The sequence below is a fragment of the Neopelma chrysocephalum genome, unplaced genomic scaffold, assembly GCF_003984885.1.
Source record: "Neopelma chrysocephalum unplaced genomic scaffold, ASM398488v2 Primary Assembly neopelma1_44, whole genome shotgun sequence".
NCBI classification, from domain to species: domain Eukaryota; kingdom Metazoa; phylum Chordata; class Aves; order Passeriformes; family Pipridae; genus Neopelma; species Neopelma chrysocephalum.
Window position 1 is genome coordinate 9708043 of NW_020897703.1, and position 27342 is coordinate 9735384.

The following is a 27342-nucleotide window of genomic DNA, read 5'->3' on the forward strand; positions in this document are numbered from 1 at the left end:
GTCTAACCAGCTTCTCTTTTGCCAAGTGGTGATATATCAGTTTCTATTAGTCCTAGAATAAAATTTCAATGGAAGTGGTACCTTTTAAATTCCTGTATGCTACCTGATGCTTACCACACTACAGGTCACAGCTTTACCTGGGCCAGAACAAATTAAAACTCTATTCTAAGAAGGGAGATATTATTTTGTGCTTATACCATGTTCCAGCAGTTCTGTCCCAGCCTGTACTGGATTGTGCCGAAAGCTACTGGACTGTCTCTCTGAGGCAGAATTTCCCAATATCTGCTAATCACACAAAGGAAGGAGAGACACAAAGAATGTTACTTGGTTTTTATTTTAGTCTGAACTAAAACTATTCCTTAAAAAACCCCCAACACAAAACCGTGGATGGAACAGTTTTTCACAGTTATGATCTGATGCTGTATCACAACAGAAAGGGTAAGTAATAGCCCAGACAATTAGAGAGAAGTTTTGCACCTTTATGAATTGGGGGAAGGGAGAAGAGATAACAGTTCCTATGCTTCACATCCAGTCAGAAGGAGCATAACTAAATGCAGGGCCTGCATTTAGACACTGCAGCATGACTTTAATAGGCTCTTAGCCTGTAAGGCTCGTTTCCAGCATTTACTAAGTGCTTCTTGAATGCTACAGTCCTGATCACAGCAATGGAACCAAATCCCTTAGTGTCAGGATACTCTTCTCCTGTTGGCACTGAAAGATAAATTGAGAGGGACTGCAATAGAGCTGGCATAGCCCTCTGAACCCACTTATACTCATGGACAGTACTGGAGAGAGGAGGACGGTTCTGATTTCTAAGGTCACAGTAGGTCACCACCAGTTTGACCAGAGATGTGACACAGACTGGCTTTCAGACTGAGGTAAAGAGATAAGAGAAACACAGATCCAAGTCACAGAGAGAAACCTCAGGTGTGCTGTTAGGAGTCTAGACCCACATTGAGCTTGAACACTATCACATTCATCTGCTTGGCAAAAGTAGGGCCTAGCGCAGCAGCTCAAGGGGTTTAAGAAAACATGATCTTTTAAAAATTTTAAGTGTTATGTTCATTTTTGTCTAGTGTTTGAAATGTTACACAACAAAGCATGATAAAGTGCCACATATGCAAGCAATGATAGAAAATCCAGGTACATGTTTGCTCCAATATCCTAAAGTTCCCACTAACTGTTGTAATTCCTTCTTTGATTTGGGGCATCTGTATTTGTTTTATTTCCTTTAAAGTGTCTGGAGGAACTGCTGCACTGACTGCAATCCACCAAGTACCCCAAAATTTTACTTCTTTATTTGGTCCTTGACATTTTTCAGGTGGAATTTCAATTTCTGTTTCATGTAATGCTTCCCACACCGCTGCTGCTTCCTTCACCTTTTCATGGGAATCTCCTCCAATTGGAATATCATCTGTATATTGGCACAGTTTCACATCTGGGGGGAGTGAGACTGTCTATAAAAATTCAGCAAGTACATTGTGAGCAATCGTGGGTAAATGTTTTTATACCCCTGAGGGAGCCTGTTAAGAAAATCTAGAACTGGTGAGAAAATGACTGTTAAAAAAGCAAGCACAGGAAAAAAGAAAACAAGTGCAATTAAAAACAGTGCAAAAAGTAGTCCTGATATATCTCAAGGTGAAGAGCGTGCTCAAAATGCAAAGAAGCTTCTTCAGGCAAAAGTTGCAACGTGTTGTTCTACTGAGTCAGAAGTTTTTGAGGTGGGGCAAAAGGCTTGTGTGGGGGCTTTTGACAGCAAGAACAGAGACTGTAGTGTGGAGCACCATTCCCACTCTCCTGATAGAATCCAAGATCTTGAAAGTACATATGTGGTGAATCCAGGACAGCTGCCCAGTCTTGAAAGTGGTGACTTAATGCAACAGGTTAAGAGATCCAAAGTATGGAAAGTTTATTAAAAAGCCCAGTTCATACCTTCTCAAGTTATGATGTTCCCTCAGGTGATTCCAGGCCACAAAATTTGCTTTTCTTCAGGAAAGAGACTTCAAGTGCCTGTGCTTTGCAAGAGGACTCAAGTGTGAGCAGAAAGAGCATCAGACAGAAAACCAACAGAAAAACTAGAGTAATTAGGCAAAGAGTTGATTTTGATGAGGAGTATCTGCCAAAGAGTGTGAAAATACCAGAGGCCAAAGCTGAAGAACATCCTAAAAGAAGCACAACAAAGCATGATATGGTGCCACTTACACTCTCATGTAAGTGGGAGACACCTTGCTAGGGGAGCTTGAGTAGAACCCCTGCCTTAAAGTTTGGGCAGAGAGGCCAGCTTCTGCTTCAAGTTTTCAGCGAGCTTGTCCATGAACTCAAAGGTGTTCAGGTAGTCAGAGCGTGTGACACTGGAGGGGGGGAAACAAAAAACTAGCATTAGTTGTACAGATTCTCATATGATCAAAGTAGGGGAAGACTGTTCAAAGAACTCTAAGTCTTGCATCTAAATCCAAAAGAATTATCTCCTACTCATCAGGCTGCGTTCTTTTTTTCCTGCCAAAAGGCTCCAGAGAAGAGGGTATATTTGGCAGTTATGTAGGTTTTCTTCATTTATTAGGATGAAGGTAGGATCTGACCAATGTAGCTAGACTGTCTTAAAAAAAATCTCTTTACAGTTCCTTCCTTACTTTTTTGCCTGTTCATTTGGTACAATAACAGGGACCAAGCAATCTAGACTAAGCTGCTTTGGTCAGGGAGTGTCTCGTGTTCTGTTAGTACAGCACAGAGTACAGTGAGTCCTGTTCTGAGGCAGACTCCTGTTCTTCACCATACTAAAATAACATTCCAGCAAATGCTGTTCAGAACCACCACGTAAAACAGCCTCCTTCAAGCACAGCTGGTTATTTCATACACTTACTTAGGTAGGCCTTTGATACAGGCAGCAAGGTCCTTTGTCATGAAGCCAGACTCGATGGTCTCAATGCAGACTTCTTCCAGGGCAACTGCAAAGTTCTTGAGGCTAGTGTTGTTGTCCAGCTTAGCTCTGTGAGCAAGTCCTCTTGTCCAGGCGAAGATGGAGGCTGAGAGAGAACATTGGGTTATTCTATCCTTCTAGAACTCCCTGGAAATCGTTCTGAATCATCACGTGAAACAATAATTGGATTTTTTATATCAATAAAACTGAAAACAGAGGAAAAATATAGAAAATCTGGTATGGGAAAGAGAACACTTATCTTCATCTAGGTATTCTTTGCCTTTTGTGCAGCTCTAAAAAAGAACAGACCCCAGAAAGTACTCACTGCCTCCAGTAATCTCTTCACACATCATTTTATCTTTCTTTCTGACTTGGGTAGGAACAAAGTACGACATGTGGTAGGACTCTGTGGTTACACAGAACATTATCTTTGTGACAGAAGGGTGCAGTCTTCTTCCTCCTGCTATATTACACTCTGGTCTCTATGCAATTTTAAAGGATTCTTTCCCTCATGTCCCATTTTAAGTGCATTGACACTTTAAGTGTGTAGTTAAAGTCTGGGGTGTGGCTGGGTCTTTTGGAGCATCAGAAAGATGAGTAAAATAAACAACCAATCTAAACCTTAAGGCCCTTATGGCTATAAATCGCTTGCCGAAGAGTGAATGCATGTCTCAAAGTCTAGGTTAGGTCTAGCTTATTCCTCACACTCACTCCATTCCAGCCTGATTTTGCTCCAGTCTCTGTAGAGGCCCAGAGGAGTTCACTATAGTCCAGTGATGGATTGTGGTGGTGCATTCCCCTGCCCACCTCCTCAGGCCACACTGTGACCCAAGAAATGCTCATTAAGCCTTGGCCTTAATGAACCATGCCTGGACTAAGCCCCTCTCAAGCTTATGAGAAACACTGTCTGTGGTGTAATGTCAAACACCAATAACCAATGTCCATGGACCCAACCAAGGACTGTTGGTATTAACATGCTGTGAGAAAGAACAAGACTTGACTGGAGAAGGGGGGGCAGGTGGAGATAGGGCAGCACTTTTCTGTGAGAGAAACCACAACACAGTACAGCGCAAGGGCAAGAATGAGTGGGAGGAAGTAGGCATGGACTATAGGGTGGAATTGAGACCAAAGACCTCCCTCTCTTTTCTGCTCTTCTTTAATTCTCTCTTTTCCTTTCTTTCTTTCATTCATCTTTCCCTCTTTAATTTCTCTCTTCCCTTTCATCCTATCCCTTTATCCAAAACCCACAGCTGTGTGCTTATACAGTATGTCAGGAACTAACATACCAATTTCCATGTCAAGTGTGTAATTCACTAATAAAACTTTATGATTGTTTGTGGACACTGACTTTTGTTGTTCCTTTCCACCAACGAGCACTTATGAATGTTAGATGCTTCTTCCCGTTAAGGGTGGGTCGTCACAGTCACCACTAAAGAAAAATGCATTATGAACTGCATTATTGCAGTTTCAGTGGTGCAATTCTCTGCAGAAAGGATGCAGATGTTCTCACTCTAAGCTTGTTCTTTCATGTGTTGAGATCACTGAAGGGCAGTAAAAGGCAGCTCACCAATGGGGTTAGTGGAGGTTTCTTGGCCTTTCTGGTGCATGCGGTAGTGACGAGTAACTGTGCCATGAGCAGCTTCTGCTTCAACAGTCTTGCCATCGGGGCAGATCAGCACACTGGTCATCATTCCCAGAGAACCATAGCCTACAGAATAATACAAGTGTAAAAAGCTCAGTGTCTCCTTTGGACAGCTCCACTAAATTCCCCTTAACACCCCCATCCTACAATCCCCCTACATACTCCCAGCCTTGATGTGAGTATCCCTGAACAGCAAGTGCTGCTGCAACTAACTGGCTAATCATAACAGCTCATCTGATCAGGAAGTGCTGCTGAACCATGAGATAGAGATATACAGACATTCTGCACCATTTCAAGAAAATCAGCGTTCTTACTAACTTGCTGGACAGATTTTTACTGAAAAGTATAGTAAAAGAAAAAGAATCGTAAATAAGCAATGTTGGGCTGCTTATCTTCCCCACAGGGAAATAGGAAACGAAACTCCTTATCAAGAGCATTTGCTTTAGTGAAAGGAACAGGAGCTAGTGAAACTGGACATTCACATCACTTCTAACTCTGTAGATTTCAGAGACCTGCATCTTTGAAAGCTTCTTTGTTTAGTAGTCCAACACACATCCTTGTTCTATGGGAGGCAGTTTAGTGGCATTACTTTAGAAAGAGCATATTACATAACGCCACACATCTTGTCCAGTGGGATTCTGCATTTGTTTTGGCACCAGGCAGCTTGCTTATGTAGGATGCTGATCAAGTACTACAAGTCTATAAAGTTGAGTGGATCAATATCTCTCTTTACACCTGACAGGTAGCTTTAGGTTCTGAAGTTTTCTTAGTTATCAGTAGAGCACCTGCTCTACTCATCATCAGTCAGCAACAGTGTCCCAGCTGTCTGGATACCGTCCATTAGAATAGGAAGCCTATCACTTATGTTGGTAGGAACTTCCCTGCTGTAAATAAATACACAGTCTACATTCAGTAGATTTTCTTGTAAAAGTGAAATCAGAAAACTGACAGCCTGATATCTCCATGACTAGCCACAGGCTTGAAATGTAAGTTCTGAGACCCAAGACCACCTCCTGGGCTATAACAGAAGATGTGACGGAAGGTCCCAAGAGGCTGCCACTGAGCCTACTTCAGTGTAGCACAGGAAGCATCTCATACCTTGTGCAACAGAGTCAGACTGCACATCCCCATCGTAGTTCTTGCAGGCCCAGACAAAGCCTCCTTCAGATTTCAAGGCCTGAGCAACCATGTCATCAATGAGCCTATGCTCATACCATATCTTTTTGGCTTCAAACTTGGACTTATATTCTCTGGAAAACAGAAAACAGAACATCTTGCCATATAAACAGGTATTCCACAATTTGTGCATAGAGAGGTGCACGGAAATGAGTAAAAACAAAAACTAAAGTGAGTTTGCACTCTCTTTACTCTTTTTTCCCTTGTCTGCTTTGCTAGGCTACTGCAAGGCTGCTTCAGGACCACAGAGGCACCTACAGAGAATCTGACTCTCTAACGGAAGGGATGAACACCACAGCCATAGTTAGCAGAGCTTTAAATATTGAGTACTGTGCCTTGCAGGACAAGGGAGACTGTGACAGAGAAGGCATCCCCTCCCTCACGAAGTGCTGCTGAGTGTCTTAAAATGCAACTCACAAGGCTGGAGGGGATGTTCCTGCTGCAGACTTATAGAGTAGAAGGACACAACTAGTTACCTGTCATAGATATCTTGGAAGATGTCTTTAAAGCGGCCATCATATCTCTTCAGAATGGTGTTCTTGGTGCTCATGTAGAGAGGCCAGCCTTTAGACAGTGCCATTTGGAAGGAACTGTGGGCAAAATCCTTGATAGACTGGTCAAGATTGTACATTCCCATGGCTACACCACCACAGCCTGTTAGTGGAGGAAGAACAGATAGGAATCAACTAGATTTAGTTTTGATTAAGAACTTGACATTCTCCCCTAGAATACTCTGGCTGGCAGGCAGGCTGGTGCTATCCCCAGATGTCTTGATCTAGTTCTCAATTTAAAGGCTGATTCTTCCAGGAGAAGATTCTCTTTGCACAATCAGCTCAAAGGTCCAGCAGTCCTGTGACACATGGATAGGAAGGTGGTTTTGTTTTACAGCTAAGTACATCTTAATACTGTGATCTAATCCCCCTAAGAAGTTTCTTCCTAGTCCAGCCTAAGCAGCAAAACTGTGACAGAAGTGAGTGTGCTTGAACTCCTACTAGCCGTTTAAGTAATACAGTATTTTTCTATCAAAGCAGCAGGCAGCAGTTTGGAGCAGGGGACCTCAGTCAAAGCCAGAAATGGATTTGCTCCCATCTTAAATTCTTTGACTGCAGAACTAACTCCAGCAGTCAAAGATTGCTTTGCCTAGCTCAGGTAAACCAGCTGCTACATGCATTCCTGCATCTTTTCAGCACATGTGTCTGGCCTACCCTGCAGCTTTGTTTCACCTGCTCAGGCTCACTTCCAGCAAGTTGTGGGAAGAATGTGCCAGTCATGTGGGTGCTTGGGCAAGTCCTGAGAAAGCTCTGAAGAACTATCAACACTCACATGACTTGGATTGTTAATGCAGATGTGTTAGAAGCATGAATGGAAGTACCTTGAACTTGCAGCCCAGCTCACCTGGGAGAAAGCAGTATTCAGATCATGGAAGAGGCTGATTTTGGGTGAAAGAAAGGTCTAGAGCTTCATGAAAAAGCTTTGCCACCTTCAGAGCACAGCTCTGTGTTTCTAGTGAAAAGTAGATACTGTGCACTTAATTTTAAGCAACTCACTACCACCACCCCTGTAGTTTTTGTACAGTGCCTGTATCAGGGACCTTTGCTCTGGAAATACACTTTTTTTTTTTTAAATACCCTCTCCTAATATTCACTTGTCTTTACCTCCAGATGCTTATTATTACATGAACATACATGCAGAATGAAGAGGGGAAGCTAGATGAGGTTTATCTGCTTGCCAAGATAGCAAGGTCATTTAAAGTTGATATTGGCAGAGAATGAAATTCCTGTTGTTACCAGTGAAAATACATGTTGTCCCCATTCCTCTTCTAGTGAGTCAAGGATGGAATAGGGTCTGATCAGCTACAGAGACTGTGTCCTCTGGAGCCATGTTTTCATGGTTGCTGGATTTCAGCTATTAGTTTTATTCAAATAGTTATTTCCATGTAGGTAAAAAATATTCCTCATTGCAATCATACAATCCTACTGCCTACTAAAATCTCTTGATTCAGTGTCAATGTTGCACATATTAGCATAGCAATAAGACAAGCTTCCCTTATGCATTGTGGAGATATGGTGGCACAACAGTTATCTGTGGGGAGGGCAGTTCCCCAGAGCAACAGAAGCAATCTGCCATCTTTGCACTTCCTTGCTTTCTGCTTGCTGATGCAAAGCAGAGCAGCAATTCAGACTGGCAGCTGGATGGCCAGACATCTCCAGTACAAGCTCACCAGTTACCTAGCAAATGAAAACAAATTAGGACTGGCAGTTAAGCAGGTGAACTCCAAATAAAAGGCTGTGCAACAAGAGACAGTAGAGATTTAGGCTCTTATGAGGAAGAATGCCAGAGAAATCAAATATTACAAAAGAGGGTCATATGTCAGTCTTGGTATCTGTTTGCCAAACAAATTGCACACAAACCAGGATTCTGTGGACATAAGTTTTTTTGTAGCTAAAACCCAAACATTGCACACTCACACATAAGTCACCATGGCTACAAATACTGAACCCCTTCATCACTGATAGACGGGAGAGAACTTGTGCGATGTTTTCCTGAACCCTGCCCCTGGGGAAAACACCCTGAGTTCTGGCAACATGTGTGTAATTGTTTCCATGCAACAAAGACTAATGTCAGGACTCCTCCTGAGCCTAGGAACCTGTATATAACCAGCACAGTCATACAGACAGGAGAGACACCAAAACGTTTGGGACTGTATCTTTTAAAACACTTAGAACCTACTCAGTCAGGAGCATCCTTGTCAAATCTCCTTCCCACCTTGCAGGCTAAGTGTTAATTCTCATTTTTATTGAGAGGAAAAAAAAAAAAAAGACTGCTTCATAAAGAAGGGCAAAAACTGTGAAGGTAGATAGAGACCAGTAAGACAAACTAAACCCAGAAAGAATTATACACAAATTGCTCTTAAATATATCTTCCCTTTGGTCAAGCTATATTTACACAGCAAGTTTCCCTCTGATCAGAGAGAAAAACATAGATGCTGCTACCAGAGTTATCATACAAACAGCATGACAGGTGGCCAGTCTAGTATGATTGTGTGTTTGATATGCCTCTTTGGTCCCAGGAAGATTTCAAGTAACTTTCAGTACTTGAGAGATAAATGAAGGCGGTGTAAACTTTCTCCCTCAGTCTACTTCAAAGTCATATTTTACCATCAAATAGCTCTGACTGACAATTCAAGGTTGAATTAAACCCCAAATCAGTTTTAATCACTACTTAGAGAAAATACCTACTTTCAAAGTTATGGACCAGATATGTGACTGGTTTGCCTCCATCTGTGGGAGTGTAGGTCATCTCTACTTTTCCAGGCCCAGGAACCACAAAATCAGTTGCTCTGTACTGTTAAAAAAAATAAAACTGCCATGATGATTTTATCTATCAGAAAGAGAGAAACATAAAAGACAACCTTCATTTGGGAGGGCAGGGTGCAGAAAAGCAGTTGTATTAAAAAAAACATTAAGTAGACTCTTTATTCAGCCATGTGGTCATTGGATTATTATACTAGGGATTAGAAAGACAAGCAGACTCATAGAATTATTTAGGTTGGAAAAGACTCTTAAGATCAAGTCCAACAGTTAACCTAGCACTGCCAAGTGCACCACTAAACCATGTCCCTAAGTAGTCAACAGTCTGCCAGTCTCAGGAGGCGTCCTCCCCTTTAATGGAAAAAGCTCACAAATTCTTAGGTCCCATCAATTGGCAGAGGATGTACTTTTGCAGATGCACTGACGTTTTAAAGCACAAAGACTGTTGCGTGGTTGGTGAGTAGAATGGCTCCTTCCTCTCCCTGCCTGAAAAACAGCCATTCATATCACAACTACTGATCTCATAAATAAGGGGGACTCATACATCATACAAGATGACATCTGAAACCTGTAGTAAAAGTTCTTTGAATTCCATATATGGATACACATTTTGCTCCTCTGAGATACACAGAATCAGAAGAGCAAACACGTATTTCAAGTTTTTAAATATCTCCTTTTCCTAATTGTCCTGAACAGTACTATTTGAAATTTGTTATCCTTTTTTCCATGTCGTTTCCCTCCTATCAAGTGAACATGTTCCCTGAGCTGTTCTGAAGTTAAGGAAGTGTCTCATATGTCCTTTATAAGTTCTTATATCATCCCTTTCACTTTAATCTCATCCTTTGGCAGGGTTTCAATCCTTCCCCTTTAATCCACTGTTTCCTATTATTATTTTGACCTTCTCAGTTATTCAGTACTGTTAAGGATGTTGAATCCCATTCTTTTCTAGTGGCAGGGTTTTTCAATTATTTTCCTCTTTATTTATTACTTTACCTTCCTATCCCAGGTAATCTTGTGACTTGTGAGTTTACTCATCCATTTAAGCACTTGGCTCTTTTAGAAGATTTTTCTTTTGTCACGTTTGGCTGTTTTATAGCATATCATTACCTATGGAGAACAGTATGATTGATTCTTGTCCTCTAGCCTACCCAAAGGGCACATCACTGAGTGCCATGCTAGGGCTTTCCACGGCTTTGTACTACCTTTGGCAGGAGAGCTCTGATAAAAGCTGTTTTCCTACTTCTGTACCACATCCCAATGTACTCACTATGGATACCAACTCTGCAGGAGTGCTGTGCAAGTTAAGCAGCAGATCCCAGTTAAAAAAATATAAAAACCCCAAACCCACATCCCTATGCAGAAGGCAGTTTTGCCCACTTCTAAAAATCACTCTCTTGGATCCGTTTTTGCTATGAGCAACATCTGACACCAGAAAGTCCTGAGAAGTAAGAAGATGGGCAGTGTAAAGGATATTTTCTCACAACATTGTTGTGTAGGGAAAGGGTTCTGCACAGGTGAACAATAATTCAGAGGAGTTATACCCTGTGTCTAAGTACAGATCTATCCAATCCAATCCAGGCCTCTGAATGCTGTTTATACAGTGACACTAAGGAAGAGAGGCACAAACCAGGATCTCCCACACTTTGCCAGGTGCAGTACTAACAAAGTGCTAGCAAGTACCTGCTCCCAGGTGAAGTGCAAGGGACAGAACAGGAGCACAGGGATGTCTAAGTCTGTAGCTCTATACGAGTCAAGACTAAGGCTGGTAAGATAAAAAGAGGGGTAAGTACTAAAGTGACTCACTTGATCCCCATAGGCGTGACGGCCAATGACAATGGGTTTCACCCATCCAGACACCAGCCGGGGAATGTTCTTGCAGATAATGGCCTCCCTGAAAACTGTGCCTCCCAGGATGTTTCTGATTGTCCCATTGGGAGACTTCCACATCTGCTTCAACTTGAACTCCTCCACTCTCTTCTCATCAGGAGTGATGGTTGCACACTTGATGCCAACATTGTATTTTTTTATGGCTTCAGCAGCTTCCACGGTTACTTTATCATTTGTAGCATCACGATGCTCAATGCCCAAGTCATAGCTGTAACAAACCCACAAAGATGGTCAGAACTGCCCAGGACATTTGTTTCCGTCCAACAGGAAAGAAACCCGACCTCATATTTGCTTATGAGTTCCAGCATTCTGTCATAACTGAAGTTGTCCCTCTTCCAGTTCAAACGCTGCTGGACTGGAAGAAAACATGGACTTATACAGTGACACTTCTGCTGCTGGTAGAGAAGGTTAGAGAAAGGAGAGTTTCAGTTTACAACTGAAGTTCTCTGCCAGCATGGCACAGTGTCTCCTCTGGCCTTCCCTTTTGAGCTTTCTGCAATGGCAGCTTTCAGTCTAGGAATCTAATAGTACAGAACAGCACAATCCCCAGATGAATATGGGCCTTTGTTTCAAACCTCTTGTGCTGAGGGTTCTGGGTTATTTCATGTACTGAGCACATGAAGCTACAATTGGCTTAAAAGCTGCTTTGACAATGGACCCACAATCCTACTCTGGCAGAAAAATGGCCAATATTCCCCTCAAGCAGTCAGAGGAAGCACATTTCCCTTACTCACTGTTTTAATAGCTTTGGGAAAACAATGGGTGCCCAGCATGGGACAGCCCTGAACATGGCCAGCTGTACATAAATGTAGCCCTTGTGCTGCCTCAGCACAAGGTTTGCTTTCCCTCCTCCCACCCCTCTTTGAAAAGGGATGCTCTCCAGACTGTGTGCATGTATTATGCTGCTGGTTTCTCTTTGCTTGGTTCTCAACACCAGCAAGCAGAAAGCCTGATGTAGGTGGCATACAAATGACTCCAGTAGCAGGGGAAGAGGTCAGACTTGTGGGTTTAATTATGGTAAATACCATAAAAGGCCTCTGTCCACATGGCTAGGAGAAATGTAGCTGGATGCTTCTCTAATAGTTATAGCCTGGTGGCTAGAAAGGGAAGAGAATATGTGACCTTCTTGGTGAGATGCTGTAGATAGCATGCTCTTTTTGCAGTACCAGCTGCTAGTATTTGTTTTTTCCAGAAGCGAGTGCAGAAGCACAGCACAGGCTCAGGGAATAATTGCAACAATTAGCTCACTGTCAACAGCAGAGCTCAGGCTTACAGGCATCAGGGCACAGTCTATGCCCTGCAAGCACCCTTTTGTCCTCTGAGCAGCTCTTCAAACAAGTATGGCAAGAGCCATAAGCCTGCTCAGGGTCCACAGGCCAGGCTGCAGGTCATGGAGTGCCTGAAACCCCATGTTTCTAACTGTTCAGGCTGCAGGGAGTCAGACTGCCCAGGTGCTGGGAAGCCAAGGTACAGGAGATAAAACACAGGCCATGTCTGTGAGAGACCTTCTTAGAGCTACAGTACAGGAAAAAAACTAACTCACAATTAAGCATTCACTGCTTACTGCTGTGAGGAACCCCAGAGGGGCTGATCTCAGCACGATCAGCCTAATGACACATGCAAATTGCAGTACAAAGTAGCCATGTGTCACAAAGAGCCATTACCTGTGCAAATCCAGATCTACATAAGGAAAAATCAGCTTTTCTTTAATCAGTTCCCAGATGACCCGTGTCATTTCATCTCCTTGCATCTCCACAACGGAGCCTCCATGGATTTTTTTAGACATCTTGAGCTGCAATAGACATAAAAAAAGCCCAACCTAAGTTAAAAACTACCAATTCCTGCATTTTAACAACACAGCTAGGAGAGGCACCAACATAGCATACAAGTTCTCTCCCAAAGTCTTGAAGATAATCACAGTTTGTCCCTAGTTTCATGCTAACTGGTATTTTTCTTAGAGCCCCAGATCCTAGAAGATCTATAAAGATAAAAAGGTTAATATCTGAGAATTAAGGGCATGTGCTTTAATTATGGTTGTACAAAAGAATTCGAGAGCATGAACAAATTTCCCCCCAATTTCCACATAAATAAATGAGCTTTGTTTATTTTAGATTTCACAAGTTCTAGTCCAGTTGCCTGTTTCTCCACCTTTTTCTGAAAAACAGGGGTTAACAGACATGATTACAATGACACCTCATATTGCTGGCACTATAAGGATTAATATATTGTCAGCTTCTTTATTAGCTTCCTCCTCCCAGGAAGGAAGGAAACAGGTAGAAAAATCCCAAGGCTAAACATCAAGAGTACTTTATAGTGGCAAGCTTTATTTCTACTGTTAAAATAAATACTGGACAGATTTGTTTGCTGTAGGGAACAGAGGTTTCCCAAGATATTTGTGAACAAAACCTCAAACAAATAAACTTGAACTCTGCCCCTCTATTTGCACTTTGTTCTTCATCAAAAAACCCACCAGCCACTGAACTGCTCTAACACAGTTCCCTGCTCTCCAACAGCCACAGTTTCTCTGTTCTCAGCTCTGATTATGCAAGAGTAATGACTTGGCAAGTTCCCCCTTCCAAGATAGTCCTGTTCTTGTGTGCAGCTGTTGGGATACTACAGTGAGATACCAAGCCCTTGTGCCTCAGGTTGCAGTCTCACAGATACTGAGGGCCATGAATGATTTGATCCAGAATGAAGGGCCCTACTGTCCACTGAATCTGTTCATCTAGACAAAGTTATTCAGAGGTGTGAAGTTTGCAGTGCAAGTGCCCCAGGTTACAAGCATGTGGGGAGATTACTCCTAGGTTAAAATTTTCCTTTTTTTTTTTTTTTTTTTTTTTTAATTAAACCAACTTGTGCTGTATTTCCAAAATCCAATCCATTACATATTTTCAGTCTGGCAAGAGAATAAACTTTCTAAGCTGTGTTCAGAGGATCAAGCTTTTCCAAATCTCTTAAAGAGTGAAAATGTAAAAAAAAAATAAAAAAAAAAAGTAAATGAGGTTGTGGTACTGAGACTCAATTTACTATAAGCACATAAATTTGAAAGATAAACTATATCAGGCATTTCTATCCCAAACAAAGACATTACCTTGGCTTATATTAGGCCTCTCTAGTCCTCGTGGAAAACTTGAGTTTCATATGACCACACTCTGAACTCAATTTATTTATGCGAGTATTTTGGGCCCAATTTTAAATTGTTACTACCTAAATAAGGACTGTATCACACTCCTTGGTCTAGGCACAGAATTGCTACTCAGGAGATTTCAATTTTACTTTTGGCATTTAGTCTGAGAAACAGTCTAATTCATTTAAGTAAAAATGTAGACAGGCACCAACCCACCATCACTTGTTTTGTGGTTTGGTTCTACTTAACTGAGGCAAATCAGAGTATGTCAGTCATAGCAATAGGTTTTGCAAAGCTGCCCTCAGAAGCATACGATGCTGCTGTCACACGGAGAGCACAAAGGCAGTTGACACACCTCCACTGAGATACATCTGCACTGATACGTGGAAACAGCAGCTTCTTCAACGACTCTGACAGCATCCAACACTTTTATCTGATCATGGCCCTGGTACTTTTCCCCTCCTCAGACAGCAATGTCCCCAGTTTCTCCATGAACAGGGGGAGTACTGCAGTAGCATCCCTCTCCTGCACACCAGAGCCAACATGCCAAAAGGCTGCTCTAGAGAGCACACGTTCCTTGGAGTTCAGCTCTGTCACTCTTCCCCTTTGATTTTATACTGAATTGCCCAAAGCCAGCAAGTTCTTTCTCCTACAGCAACCCTCCTTTAAATACGCTTAACCCCGGCAAGTAGCCAAGGCAGCTTTAAGGAAACCGTGCATTTCCAAATACTCCTTGGTCCTACAGAAGGGCTCAGGACCTACAGTCAATAATTAACTATTGCAACAACTTACAGACGCTCCCCTCGGAGGAGGTGCGCTCGCTGTCACCAACACAGATCTCGCCTGTTTCTCGGCCGCACCGCCCCTTCCCCGCCCGCAACCCGGCCCGGCCCGGCCCGGCCCTGCCAAGGCGATCTCCCGGCACAGCGGGATGTGCCCTCCGGGCCGAGGCTGCAACCCCGGCCCCGGCCCCGCCCGGGCACGGCCGTGAGGGGACACGGGAGGGGCTCCGTGCCCGGCCTGCACTGGGGACATCACGGACTGCCCGGAGAGCCAGGGACAGCGGGAGGAGACACCCCGCCCAGCCCAGGCCGGGAGCCGATCCCAGTGTGCAGCACCCGCAGCTCCCGGGGCACCTCCAGGGACATTCAGGGAGGGCGGGGCGCGGCCTCGGGGGTCCCGCCCGGACCGCCTGAAAGAAGCCGTTAAACACACACACAAACCCGCCCCTCGAGGCCCTACTGCGGGGCGGGGGAAGGACAAAGGGTGCGGTGCGGCCGCGGGGCCCTGTGGCGGTGCGGATCCTCGTTACCTGCGGCGGTGCCGTTCCCGATCCCGTTCCGTTCCCAGCGCTGGGCGGCTGCGATGAGGGTCCGGGTCGTGCGCGGAGCCCTTTATGCGGCCCCGCCCCGCCCCCGCCCCGCGGCGCCCCCTGGCGGCCACACCAGGCCCGGCCCCTCCCCTTGACGGGGCGCGCGCCCGCCAGGAGGCGCTGTGCTGGTTCAGGCCCGCCCGGGCCCCGCGCGCAGGTGCCCTCGCGCCAGGGGCCCGCGGCAGCACGGACCGCGCCGCCGCCATTCCGGGCCACGCCCGTTCCGCGCTCTCCCGCCGCAGGGGCAGTTCCGCAGCCCCAGGCCGCGCGTGCCCACAGCCGTGTCCGCCCCGCGGCCCCGCAGCAGCCGCACCGCCCGCCCTGACGGGCCGCGGCGGGGAGCGGGAATCCCGGGGAGAGGGTGGAATAGAACGGAATATTAAAGATACATATAATATGTTATGATTTCCCGGGGGTCACGCGAGCTCCCCCCGCTTCCAGCGGCTCCCGAGGCGGGGCGGGGGGCGGAGCGCGGGGCCGGGCCGCGGGCGGAGCGCGCGAGGCTTCGATTGGCGATGCCTGTGCTGGCGCGGCGCGGTCGGCGGGCGATTGGTCGGGGCTGGCGGCGTTGCCGGGGCCGGGCGGGGCCGGGCGGTGAGGGAAGAGCGGCGGTGCCGCCCCAGCCCGTGCCCCGCTCCAGCACCAGGACTGACACCGGCACCGGATCGACACCGACACCAGCACCGGCACCGGACCCGCGGGCAGCAGGTGAGCGCAGCCCGCCGAGGGCCGCGCGGTGCCGCCCGGGCCAGCAGCGGTGGTTCCCCTGCTGCGTGAGCCCTTTCCGGGCTCCCGGCCCGGCCCCGGTGGCGGCTGCCGGCGGCGCTCCGGGAATCGCTTCCCGCCGCTCCCTCCCCGTCCCGTGGCAGGTGACCCCCGCGTGTGCCATCCCCGGCGGAGGGCAGGGGTGTGCCCCTCGCCGGGGGGAGCGGGGCAGCCGGGCGGAGGTTGGGAGGGAAGCGCGTGTGTCGCGCAGCTCCGTTGAGAATTGCGGGAGTTCAGCTGGTGCAGCCGGGGTGTGTTATCCGGGTGCCCGGGAGTGGCGTCCGTGTCACAAGAAGGGGCCGGACCCTTCCGGCGCCGGGCGGTTTTGGTCAGTTTTGTGGGACCCGGGGTCTGTCGCGGATCTGCTCTGGATGTAGCAGCTGGAGGTGTGTGGAGGCTCACAGCCGTGCTTGCGCTCTATGTTGTATCGGTGATGACCCGGTGATTGCTGAAGCTGCAGCCTCAGGCGGGTTTAGGTGCATCCCCCGTAAATGTTGGTGAGGTGATGTACTCTGGTTTTCTGCCTGTTGACCAATATGTGCATCTTGCTTTCTGATTTCCCTTAATACACAAATAAGTGACTGTTTCCGTGTTTCTTGCAGTGGGGTGGAGTGTTTTCCCTTTAGTGGGAGAACTAAAGCCGATGCACTCTACAGCTAATGTGTTGTGCAGCGCAGAAGTTCCAGGTGTTTATGGAGCTAGTGCCAAGTACGGTGCTCTTCTTTTCAATGTGTTTTAATTAGACTAGTACTGTTGTCACAGAAGCAATCACTAGGTGTTTTTTTCCCTTTGAAACTGGAGTTTATTTTTCTGTAGTCACATATATATATATATATTGCATGCAAGTTCAGGGACTTTCTTGTTATTTTTGTCTTGCCAGGCTATAGTCAGTTGCTGAAAAATGAACATAGTTTCCTATAAAACTTCTGGTTGGCTTCATAATGGCACTTTTAATGTTTGAGAGCACAAACCTGTTGTGTTTTCAACATTTAAAAAGTGAACTATTAGTTGCCTTAAGATTGAAGAAACAATTCCAAATTTACCTGAAGATGTGCTCTTGAAGGAAAATTTTCCATCAACTCTGGTGTTTCAGCACGTTCAAATCACCTGTTTGAATAATATTGCTGGAATGAACAACAAAACATACCCTGCCTTACAGGGGACAGGAATGCAGAAGCATTCCAGACTAAGCCTAACATGAAGAACCTGACCAAAGTTTCTCTTGAAACTTAGTGAATGGTGCCTCTCCATTTTCTTTCCTAAGGATATGTGAATAGCAGGAGAAACTCTGGGCTAAAGGTGCTTGCTATACAGAGCAACAAGCAGAAGTCCACTGAGAAATCACGTGAATGACTTGCAGATACTATCTGTTGTGCATTCTTTGTAGGAGTGGTCAAACCTTACCACATGAGCCGTATGCAACTTATTAGCACTTCCAGTGTCAGTTGCTAACCACGTGGATTTTCTCTGCACTGCATAGATTCTTTTTTTTTTAGTGTGGCTTCTTAGAACTTGGAAGAAACTATTCTAGTCAGTAAAATATGCCTGTTGATTCCAGGGAACAGTTGTGGAAACTGGAAATTGGTCTTTCATGAAGGAGTGTGTATCAGCTGCTAAGCGGGAGGTTGTCTTGTACAGCGTTTTGGTCCTTGGCACAGGTAGAAGTCAACCAATCACTCACAGATTCCATCAGGTCCCCGTGTTCCTGTTCTGTCAAACATTTCACTCAGTCTTGCTTAAACAAAGATGAAGGTAGTCAGCACCTTAGCCTAGCAGGCTAAGTGAGGCGTTGTGAAAGAAGCTGGGTGTCTGTTGAGGAAGAATATGGGCTGTGGGAAAATATGGCTCTTGGCTGTAACAAAGCTTTGGTGCACAGTAAATAGGCTTTATAAGTGCGGCTTCCCCTCATACAGAAAGTGGTTCGGATTTTTTGTTTGTTTTTCCTTTAATGGAACTCCTGAAAACAAGGAAGTTTGGAGGTGGTAGATTTGACAACAAATAAACCACAGTCTGGGTTGCTTCCCCTGTAACCTGCACAACGGTCTGTATTGTAACATGGAGGGGAAAGAAACAGTTTACCACTGAGCTTAATCTTTCAGTCCCGCTTTTGTTTGTAGTTCATTCTGTTTCTCATTCTGAAGTTAAGCTGGCCAAACAACAAGTCTGTCTTGTGCTTGCTGAGGCATGCCTGCCTTCAGTTTTATTGTTACAAGGGCTGTAGAAGTAACAACATTAAGAGAAGAGCTGTCAAAGTTAAAACTTTGTTGTGATCTGCATGCAGAGTCTCCATTTGAAAACTTCAAGTTCCCATAAAACCACAACTGGCGTGTGTCACCAATGTAGAGGCTGTTCACTGCTCTGAATGTTTAACGGGGTGCTCTCAATTGCTCTCTGCAGAGATGTTGATCTCTTGTCAGTGACTGGGCAGGGGACATGGGCTCCTAACTCTGGCACTCTTTACCTGTGCTAATAGCAGATGTCTGTGGTCGGTTGGGTGAATGCCTTCTCTCTAGGATCTATTAAGAGACCTCCTCTTCAGCTGACTGAAGAGGTTCTCTTTCACCACCCCTGTATAATGCGTGTTGCTGAACTCTTTCCAGGGCACGTGAAATGGCTGCAGATGACAAACGGTCTCCAACACTGGACTCTACCGGTGATCTACCTCATTCTCCCAGCAGTCCATCTCATCTCACTCACTTCAAACCCCTGACTCCTGACCAGGATGAGCCTCCTTTTAAATCAGCCTACAGTTCTTTTGTAAATCTCTTCCGTTTCAGCAAAGGTGAGGGCTGGGGGACTGCGTGTGTGTGAGCTGTGTGTGCCCTCTGCTGCCACATAAACTTGTAAAAACACCTCTGAATATAAGAGCATAATGTCAGATGGCTGATGGTGAGTCAGTTCTTTTTCGAGGGATGTTGGATCTTGATTTTGGGTGACATAGTAGAGCTTTGCTATGGGAGAAGATAGCTGGCATCTTGCAGCTAGAAATCTGTATCTGCCCATGGAAGACAAGCCAGTTAGCAGATAGCATTGTATAGATTCTTAGCTTGACATCAGAATTCCCTTTGCTTATGTGAGGTTTTTTTGGGCTGAAAGGAGGAGTAACCCTCTGCCAGCCTGTATGAGCAAAATGTTTGCTTGTCCTTCCAATGCAAGTTCTTGTCCCACTTGCTCCATCCCTCACCTTCCTGTGCATCTTCTGCCTTGGGTTGGGTGACATCTGAGCTGCAATAAAGCAGTGTGTTTACAGGAAGTCCACACTTAATTTCCATGGCTTAGGTGTTCCCCATTAAGAGGTCTGAAATGTTGTGAAAGTTTTGTGTATCAAAAAGTACTAATTGATTTTGGCCTTTGTGCTGTATGTATCATGAAATATATTCTCAGTAGGCAAGCTCTAAAAGAACGTCATGAGTTTCTTATTTGTTTCAAAGAAATATCCTGCAAAGAGTGGTGATTGAAGGCACCTTGATTTTGTACAAAGTCTGCATACCTCTACTGGAGATGGCAGAGTGGTCGGCTGCTTTTGTTTAGTCTGTTCGTTATCCAGCTCTGCTAAGCTGCAGTGTTTGGGCTAGGGGAAAAGGGCCAAGATAGCTTTTTGCATAAGCAGACTGATCTGTTTGGACTCTTCTTGTGCAGAATGAAAAATAATTACCTGCTATGACTGCTATTAGTTTGCATAGCAGAGTAGCACCTGTCATTGCTAATTTATTGAAAGGAACATAAGATGTGGTCAATATTGGCTTCAGTTGTTTGTTTCTGACAAATGTAGCTGGAGTCAGCAAAGTCTTGTGTTGACAGAATGGGAAAACAACCTTGAAACAACACATGAAATGGAGACGTTACTAGAATCAATGAGAACCTGTCTATACTTGATCTGCTGATGAAAATTAAAGGCTGTGGTAACTTTAGTGTCACCTCAGTACTGGCTTCTAACATAACTGAAAAACTCTTTTCAAGGCAGAAGCTGATAATCAAGTGTAGCTATTCCATAAAGCAAGAATAATTAATGTTTGCCAGTTTTGTTTTTTAGGCATTTTTCACATTAGGGATATTTCTGAAATAGCCTGACAGACAAGTCCTACATACCTTCCTGTTTCCATGATTTCTGTGCTACTTTTAAAATGGCAAATTTATGTGTTTTGTGATGCTTAATCATGATCCAGATCTCACTCTATTTGTGAGAGTTTTTTTACGTTTAGTTTTGCATGCACTACTGTTTTTTTTATCATGTCTGAACAGTTGGTTTCTTGCTTTTTGTCAACTCTAGATGATGGCAGACTTTCATCCCCGGCAGAGAGAGCAGAGGCAGGACAGAGTGATCCACAAGCATTGAGTGGTGGCTGGTCCAGTCCTCAGCATCCCACCAGAGCTCAGTCTCTGAGATCACCAATTCCTTACAAAAAACAACTGACTGGTGAACTGCAAAGAAGATCTTCTGCGACTCTGGGTAATTTCAGCTCTTTGTGCTATAAGGTGGTGTTGTAGTAGCCAGTCTGGGATGCTTCAGGGTGAGGTGAAAGGAGGTGAGCAAAGGTTCATTGACTGTCTAGATTTATAGCAGAATTTATTATCAGGGTATGCTGCTTCTGGTAGTGAGGTTGCACTTTAACCTCAGAAACATGTTCCCTCCACCTTTCTTGGTGTTCCAGCAAGACGACCTGTTGTTGGGGCTCTGCTCTTTCAATTGTAAAACAATCTGGAACAGAAGAGTCTGCCAAAACACATCCAACATTTTAACGTCACTGAACCTTGATCCTGAAAATTTTTGCTTTGTCTTGAGAGATTACAGTTTCTTAACATCCAGATCCTACCTCTAACTTTAGCGCTCAGTCTGAATGGATTTGATGTTTGTGTCTTCAAGGGAGTTATAAATGCAGGGTTTTGCTTGTAGCTGTTTTGAGAAGAATTGAATAGGAAGTTATGCTTAAGTGTTTTTTTTTTTTTAGTTCTACCTAGCCTTGGAACTATTGCCAGATGCCATACTGAATCTTTTAGCTGGAATGGGAATTGAATGTAATTGTAAAGGTGCAACTGTGAATTGGCTTTATGAAGATCAGGAAGAGCTAGGAAGGAGATTTCAGGAGTCCCTTTTGAGATCTGCCTGGTTCCGGTCAGCTCTTTGTGATAGCCTTGAGGAAACTGCTAGCTGGGTAACAGTCCTGTGCAAGACAGTATTTCCAAGAGTATGGTGCCTAGTGCAGACAAATCAGATCTTAAATGTTGTTAATGTGTATTGGATTTTTAGAAAGATGTCTATTCTTGGTAACCAGGCAAAAGTCCAGTAGAGATAGCTAACATTTTCATCTAAGTCATTTGCATGCTTTGTTGAACACATTTGTCATCTTCCTTTTTGCCTTCTAGTACTGTTTGTTCTATTTAGTTGTGCCTGTCCCAGCAAATCAATTAAGATTTGGACTTTTTTTAAAGATCTTTCTGGAATGTGCCAAGTACAGCCATGTGCTCTTGGCTGATATGCCAATATACTTTATTCTTAATTACCTCATGTAAATCACTTGGAAACTGCCTGGGGATTAGAGGTTAGAAACCTTCAGGTGAGGGATGTTGTTCAATATTCAAAAGGCAGAAATAATCTTGCTGGTTGACTTCCACTGGGATTAGGGAGCCAGGGAAATAAGACTTAGTTTAATGTGTAGGGGAGGAACTGTTGCTGTATTATTCCAACTCCTTTTCAGGACCTTCATTCATGTCCCTGGATTTGAATTGCAAGTATGCTTAGAAAAATGTCATGATGAATCAGCCTGGAAAGAACTAAAGTTAGACCAAGCAGGAATTGCTGGATTTTTGAAGAGATTTCTGTGAAGTTGTGCGCTGAGTGGCCTGACTCCCTGTTGAGTATTTTCCCCCACATAACCTTGGTAACAAACATGAACTCTATGTAATGCAAGTAGAAGCATACTGGATTGGTGAGGAGGTTTTGGGGGAGTTTTTAGGCCATCTCACTTTATTTGAAGAGGGAAAGAATTCTTACATTGCCTTTCTCCAAAAATCAGGCTTTGTTTTCTTTTTTTGAAGCAAACTTAAGATAATTTTTTTCCTTCATTTGCCTTAAAAGGCGCTGAATAATCAGGTCTTTGAGGATTTCTGAACACTGAGCAGAGAAGAATTTTACTTCTGCTACTGCAGCTGATGCTGGGCTGCACAAATAATCTTAGAAATTATTCTTATATCTAAATAATGAAAAGTAGGAAAATAAGTGATGTGATTTACATAAACACCTAGATTGGTAGGTTGGTTTACCCGCTCAGTTCAGTGACAGTGAGGTGTCTAATCTAGTTGAGTTTTCTTGTCGTCTTGTATCTGCAGGCCTGTAAATGTCTCTCAGGGCTTTGCTATTACTCAGATACTTCATAACATCAGCAAGTGTAGGCAAAAAAAATGTGTAAATACTTCACAAAGGTCTCTAGCCTACTTGATCTTAAATAATATGTCAAGCAAACTGAAAGGGGTAAATAAATAAAAGGCTGCTGCTGGTGCCTCTAAATAGTGATGGAATGGAATTGCTCCTGAAGATGCTGACTCTCACCCCTCATCTGTCCATTAGCTTGCCCTGTATGTGCAGCAGATACTCTCATTGCTCAGGGACTGTGCTGGCTGACAACTGCAAGTGCAGAACAACATGGAGGGGTGGTTGCTTTTGTAGGAAACCACCTAGAATCAGATATGTAGGGTTTCAATTGTCTGCTTCCCTTCAGGACTGCTTACACAAAAACATTATAATAGCACCTTGCTGGCTTTTGTGAAAATAGGAGAAGCTGTGGGTGCCTGGCTTGTGTCAGAGATGCTCTGAGGATCGTGTGGCTGAAGAACCAGTGCTGAGACTCTGCAATGGCTTCTGTGACCTCTCTCTTGGATAATCTTTTGCATCCTTGTATACTGGAGTAGGGTGCTGCAGAGCAGATGTCACTTCTACAGTACCAGGGGGCTCAGCTGGTTGTGTTGGACTGCATGTGTCTGTGCTGTCAGATGAGGGCTTTCAAGGTGCTAGATTGAACCAAAATAGTCTGAGAATGAGACTATTGTCACTGAGATAATGTCACAGTAGTAGGGAACTGTAAAGGAGCTCAGTAGGAGTAAGGGATGGCCTGCGATCACATGGTGGGGGAAGAAGGCCTGAGGAAAGCATATGGTAGTTACTGGGAATCATATAGGGCATTAATTATTACCAGAGCATCTTTTCTAATGAAAAAGATTTTGGAACATGAAAATGCATGTTTTAAAATGAAGTTAAGGCCAGCTTCCATACTTTTCATATCAGTACTTTGTATGGCAGTGACTTCAGGAAGATGTGATATTTGAACTGTGGTAGCAAACTTGAATAGGAAATTATATGCTTTGGCAGCAAATAACTAGAAAACAATTAATGTTGATTTGTTTTAGCAAAACTGTGGCATCCCTGGCAGGGGTGTTTTTTTATTGTTGAAACTGTGAAGCTCTCTTGGGTTGGGGTATGGTCATGTAGTTAAGTTGCAACAAAGAAGTTCTTGTGGTGTTTTTGCCTTATCATTCACTGTAAAAATGAATGCTAAAATACTATATAGTTATGAAAGAAACTCTGTAAAAACATATTTCCATGATTCAGAAGATGTATAGATTTTACCAAGATCAGCAGCCATGAATTCATAGAAGAAGGATAAGGGCTACTGTTGAAATAGGATAACTTCTTTTTTAGTAGCTGTAGGAGTCAACTTTTAGCTTAAGAATGATACCTAGGTTAGAAATAAGTCAATTTGGAAATCTGTATGGAGTCCCTTTGGTATATTGAGGTTATGTTCAGTGAACATGTAGATGGGAAGGGAATGAATAGAAGAAACACAGTTGCTGCATAAACTGGTATTCCTGAAAAGATGTGTTCCACAGTCATGTTGGTGTGTTATACTTAGGGGCTGAGATGCAGCAATGACAAATGAAAGTTTGTGGAGCTGATCTGATTGTCATAACAGATTAAATAACACTTAATTTGAGTTTACTTTTATTTTAAAACCTATTTTGTTGTGTGTGACTTGAATTGTGGGTGATGGGGTGTGGGGTTTTTAGGGTGTTTTTTGGGTGGTGTGGATTTTTGTGTGTGGGTTTGGTTTTTTATTTCTTTTAGTAGCATATACTGAGTTTGCTGTCTCAGAAGCATCAAAAACGCTTACCACTACTTAGATGTATAAGTGTAGGCAACCACATCAAAAGAAGATATGAAATCTCTTAAGATGGCAGTTGGGATGATGATGTGGGCAAAGCAAGAAAAGTGCTCTTACAGTTTGTGTTTGTGGAAGGGAACATGGGTTTTGCAGATTTAATGGTGAAATGAGGAAATATGTTTGCAATGCTGAGAACGTATACATCTGTAAATCACGTGTGCATTAGCTGAGAAAATGGCTGTGGTATTTCTAATAGTGATGAAAGAGTAAGAGTTAACCTAACATTGATACATTTGCATTCTTTTGTAAGGATGTTGTTTTAGACACAGTGCATCCTATATTGCAGGAATGATAACTTCTGTTCTTGCTATACAGTGTGTTTTTCCCTAGAAAGGGAAAAATCCCGTGATTGAGAAGGAAAAGAGCCAACTGAATTTTAATCTGAGAATCAGTCAGCTTCTCTAGTATAAACAGGTTAGCCATGTGCTGCTACTGCTGATGGCATGTTTTTTTCTCATGTAGATGATAAATCCCTTTTGAGGTTGTTTTATATAACAGAGAAAAGGGCATTTAACTAACTAGAACCAGTGTGGAGTTACCTGTGGCATTTCCTCATGGCTGTGTATGTTTATATTTTGGGACTCATCTGCCTGACAAGATTTGTAGCTAGTTAGGCAGGAGATCTGATAATAATTCTTAAAATTGGAGGCAGCATTCCTGGAAAGGAGATACTCTTGAATTCAGAGGAAGATCCAGGAAGTAAATGCAACATAGATCTTGTGATAGAAGTAATGAGGAACCAGAGGTTTCTATGATATTATCAATGTTTTCTTGAAATATGAAAGACCTTTTAATAACTCTGAAATACTCACCTTGGTGTTGCCCGAAAGTCTATTTGTTTGATTTTTTTAAAAAAATAAATTCCAGGTGGCTGGCCACAGAAATATGTTTAAGCATCCTAGAATCACTTAAAAAAAATCTCTTGTTGTACATAGTAACTATACGTGGGCTGATTAGCTAAAAATATGTACTAAAAACCTGAAGAGGAGGCATGGACTCCCACGGTTTTAGTCACATTACAAGTGAGGGTTTTGGTCCCTTACACACAAAGCAATAGCTTGGTTGTTACTGCACGGCAACAGTTAACAGGCTTGTGCCAGAGCTGTCAGCATTCCCGCTGACATCAGTGCTATCTGAGGCAGTAAACAGAAAGCAGCCATGACTGTTCTTCCTGTACTGGGGCAAGCTAAATAAAACGCTAGTCAGATGGAGAGCAACGAGGCTGGTAAGAAACTTTAAACTCTTCAGAAAGTTGTTGATGTAGAAAAGGGACTCTGAAAATGTTTAAATATTTAGGTAAATAAAGAACTGTGTTTTCAAATCTTTCTGGAGGGAAGGATCCTATTTGTAACTCATACAGCAACGCTTCAAAGTAGTCAAGCATTTTATAGGAAAGAAATTAGCTGCATTACCTTTTTATTCAGGAGTCGCTTTGTTACAGTTAGTCAAGAATGACTGTACAAGTTCTCAACAACTTGGCTTTTTTTCTTAGAAAAAAACAAACCAAAACAAAGAAAAAAAACCTTAAATATATGAACTTCTGGGTGCATTTTATTCAGAGCGACTGTTTTTAATAGAAAATGAGCAATTGAGTCCTGGCATTGACTGTAGTAATTTATAAATAAGTTTAGGTTGAGGCATTGACTTATACCGCTCCTAGAATGAATGTGAATATCGTTGCAATTATTTTTTAAGTATTAATATCCTAGAGGGCATTTTTAAAATGAGACTTCAGTGTTTTGTAAAAGACTGCTACAAGCTTCCTATTGTAGGTTGAAAATCACTTCTTTAAAAGATGTTTTCGTTCTCAGAGAACTTGGATGGCTTCTTGTAAACACAGAGGATGGTATTTAAAATGTCAGTCAAAGCAAACTATCTGGCATCAGAATCTTCTTTTGGGGGAAAAGAGTGCAAAGGCAAGAAGTGATACACACTGGAACTTTAGAAAATGTAATATATGTAATGTAATACATGTCATGTAATATATATGTGAACATTTTTCCCTCTAATGGGATTTTTTGTTGTGATGTGGATGTTGGTGTATCATGAAAGAAATAAGTGCTACTCCCCCTTCCCTTTCAGACAATCGAAGGAAAGTAGAACCACCTCTTGGAGGTCATGATCCTCGAACAGCAGTTCAGTTAAGAAGCCTCAGCACTGTTTTAAAACGCCTCAAAGAAATCATGGAGGGGAAGAGCCAGGTAATTCTTTTGAATGATTTGTAGGCCAAACAATCTAAAAAATTATCTGTTTTCTGGGCTTCTCTGACCTTTGTTTTTAGATACCTCATTATAGGGTTTTTTTGTTTGGGTTTGGGTTTTTTTTTTTATGTTTGAAGGATGAGTGAATAAACTCAAAAAGCATTGTGTGAATGCAGGGGAAACAATTTCAGTTGATGCTGACTCTTGACTTGTCAAACATCTGTCATATTGTGGGGGTGAATCATTGCAGTTACTGGGCTTCTTGTGCATGGACCAGATGCTGTCACTTTAGACTCCTTCCAACTTAACTATTACCTAATCTAGTATTACCTGATGGTTTTCTCCCTAGAAGGCTAACCACGGGCAGGTGAAACACATTGACTGTCACAAATAGTAATGAGAATTCTGGTAATTAATTAAATCTGCTACTTACTGTGGTAATAATTGGTCAGCAGTATTTGCTTGAAAGGCTTGTCTTGTTAATCAGTTTTGATTTAGCTAGAGAAGGGTCTGGTGGTTGCTACTGACTTGCTAATTTCACCTCCATCTGCTGAGTTGGACCGTACCTTTAAGAGGACGATCTAGTTGAGAAAAGAAGCCACAACTATTTATAAGTGATGGTATAAATAGCTGTGTCTGTGGGCAAGACATGAACAGGCAAAAGTACATTTAATTAAACTGATTGAGGAGAAAAAAGGCTTTTGGCTTGATTGCTTTTACAGGTAGACTTT

The 27342-nt window shown here is 43.4% G+C and overlaps 2 protein-coding genes across 4 annotated transcripts in view; one reads left to right on the forward strand and one right to left on the reverse strand.

The window, feature by feature from the left end:
• Positions 1-315: 315 nt before the first annotated feature.
• Positions 316-15454, reverse strand: IDH1 (isocitrate dehydrogenase (NADP(+)) 1, cytosolic). Its single transcript, XM_027678415.1, has 9 exons — positions 15373-15454; positions 12598-12725; positions 10850-11141; positions 8975-9080; positions 6212-6389; positions 5658-5809; positions 4485-4625; positions 2861-3023; positions 316-2351 (listed from the first exon to the last, which is right to left on the reverse strand). The coding sequence occupies exons 2-9, from the start codon at positions 12717-12719 to the stop codon at positions 2258-2260; spliced, it is 1248 nt and encodes a 415-aa protein (XP_027534216.1). The 5' UTR covers positions 12720-12725; positions 15373-15454; the 3' UTR covers positions 316-2257.
• A 535-nt stretch (positions 15455-15989) lies between these two features.
• PIKFYVE (phosphoinositide kinase, FYVE-type zinc finger containing) overlaps positions 15990-27342 on the forward strand; it is a 64347-nt gene continuing 52994 nt past the window's right edge. For 2 of the 3 annotated variants that reach the window (XM_027678400.1, XM_027678402.1), the window contains exons 1-4: positions 15991-16140; positions 18798-18979; positions 20468-20647; positions 26493-26611. In XM_027678400.1, the coding sequence (XP_027534201.1) occupies positions 18808-18979; positions 20468-20647; positions 26493-26611 (471 nt within the window). In that variant the 5' untranslated portion in view covers positions 15991-16140; positions 18798-18807. Of the gene's footprint in view, positions 16141-18797; positions 18980-20467; positions 20648-26492; positions 26612-27342 lie in introns of all 3 variants that reach the window. The other variant, XM_027678399.1, reaches the window with a different exon arrangement.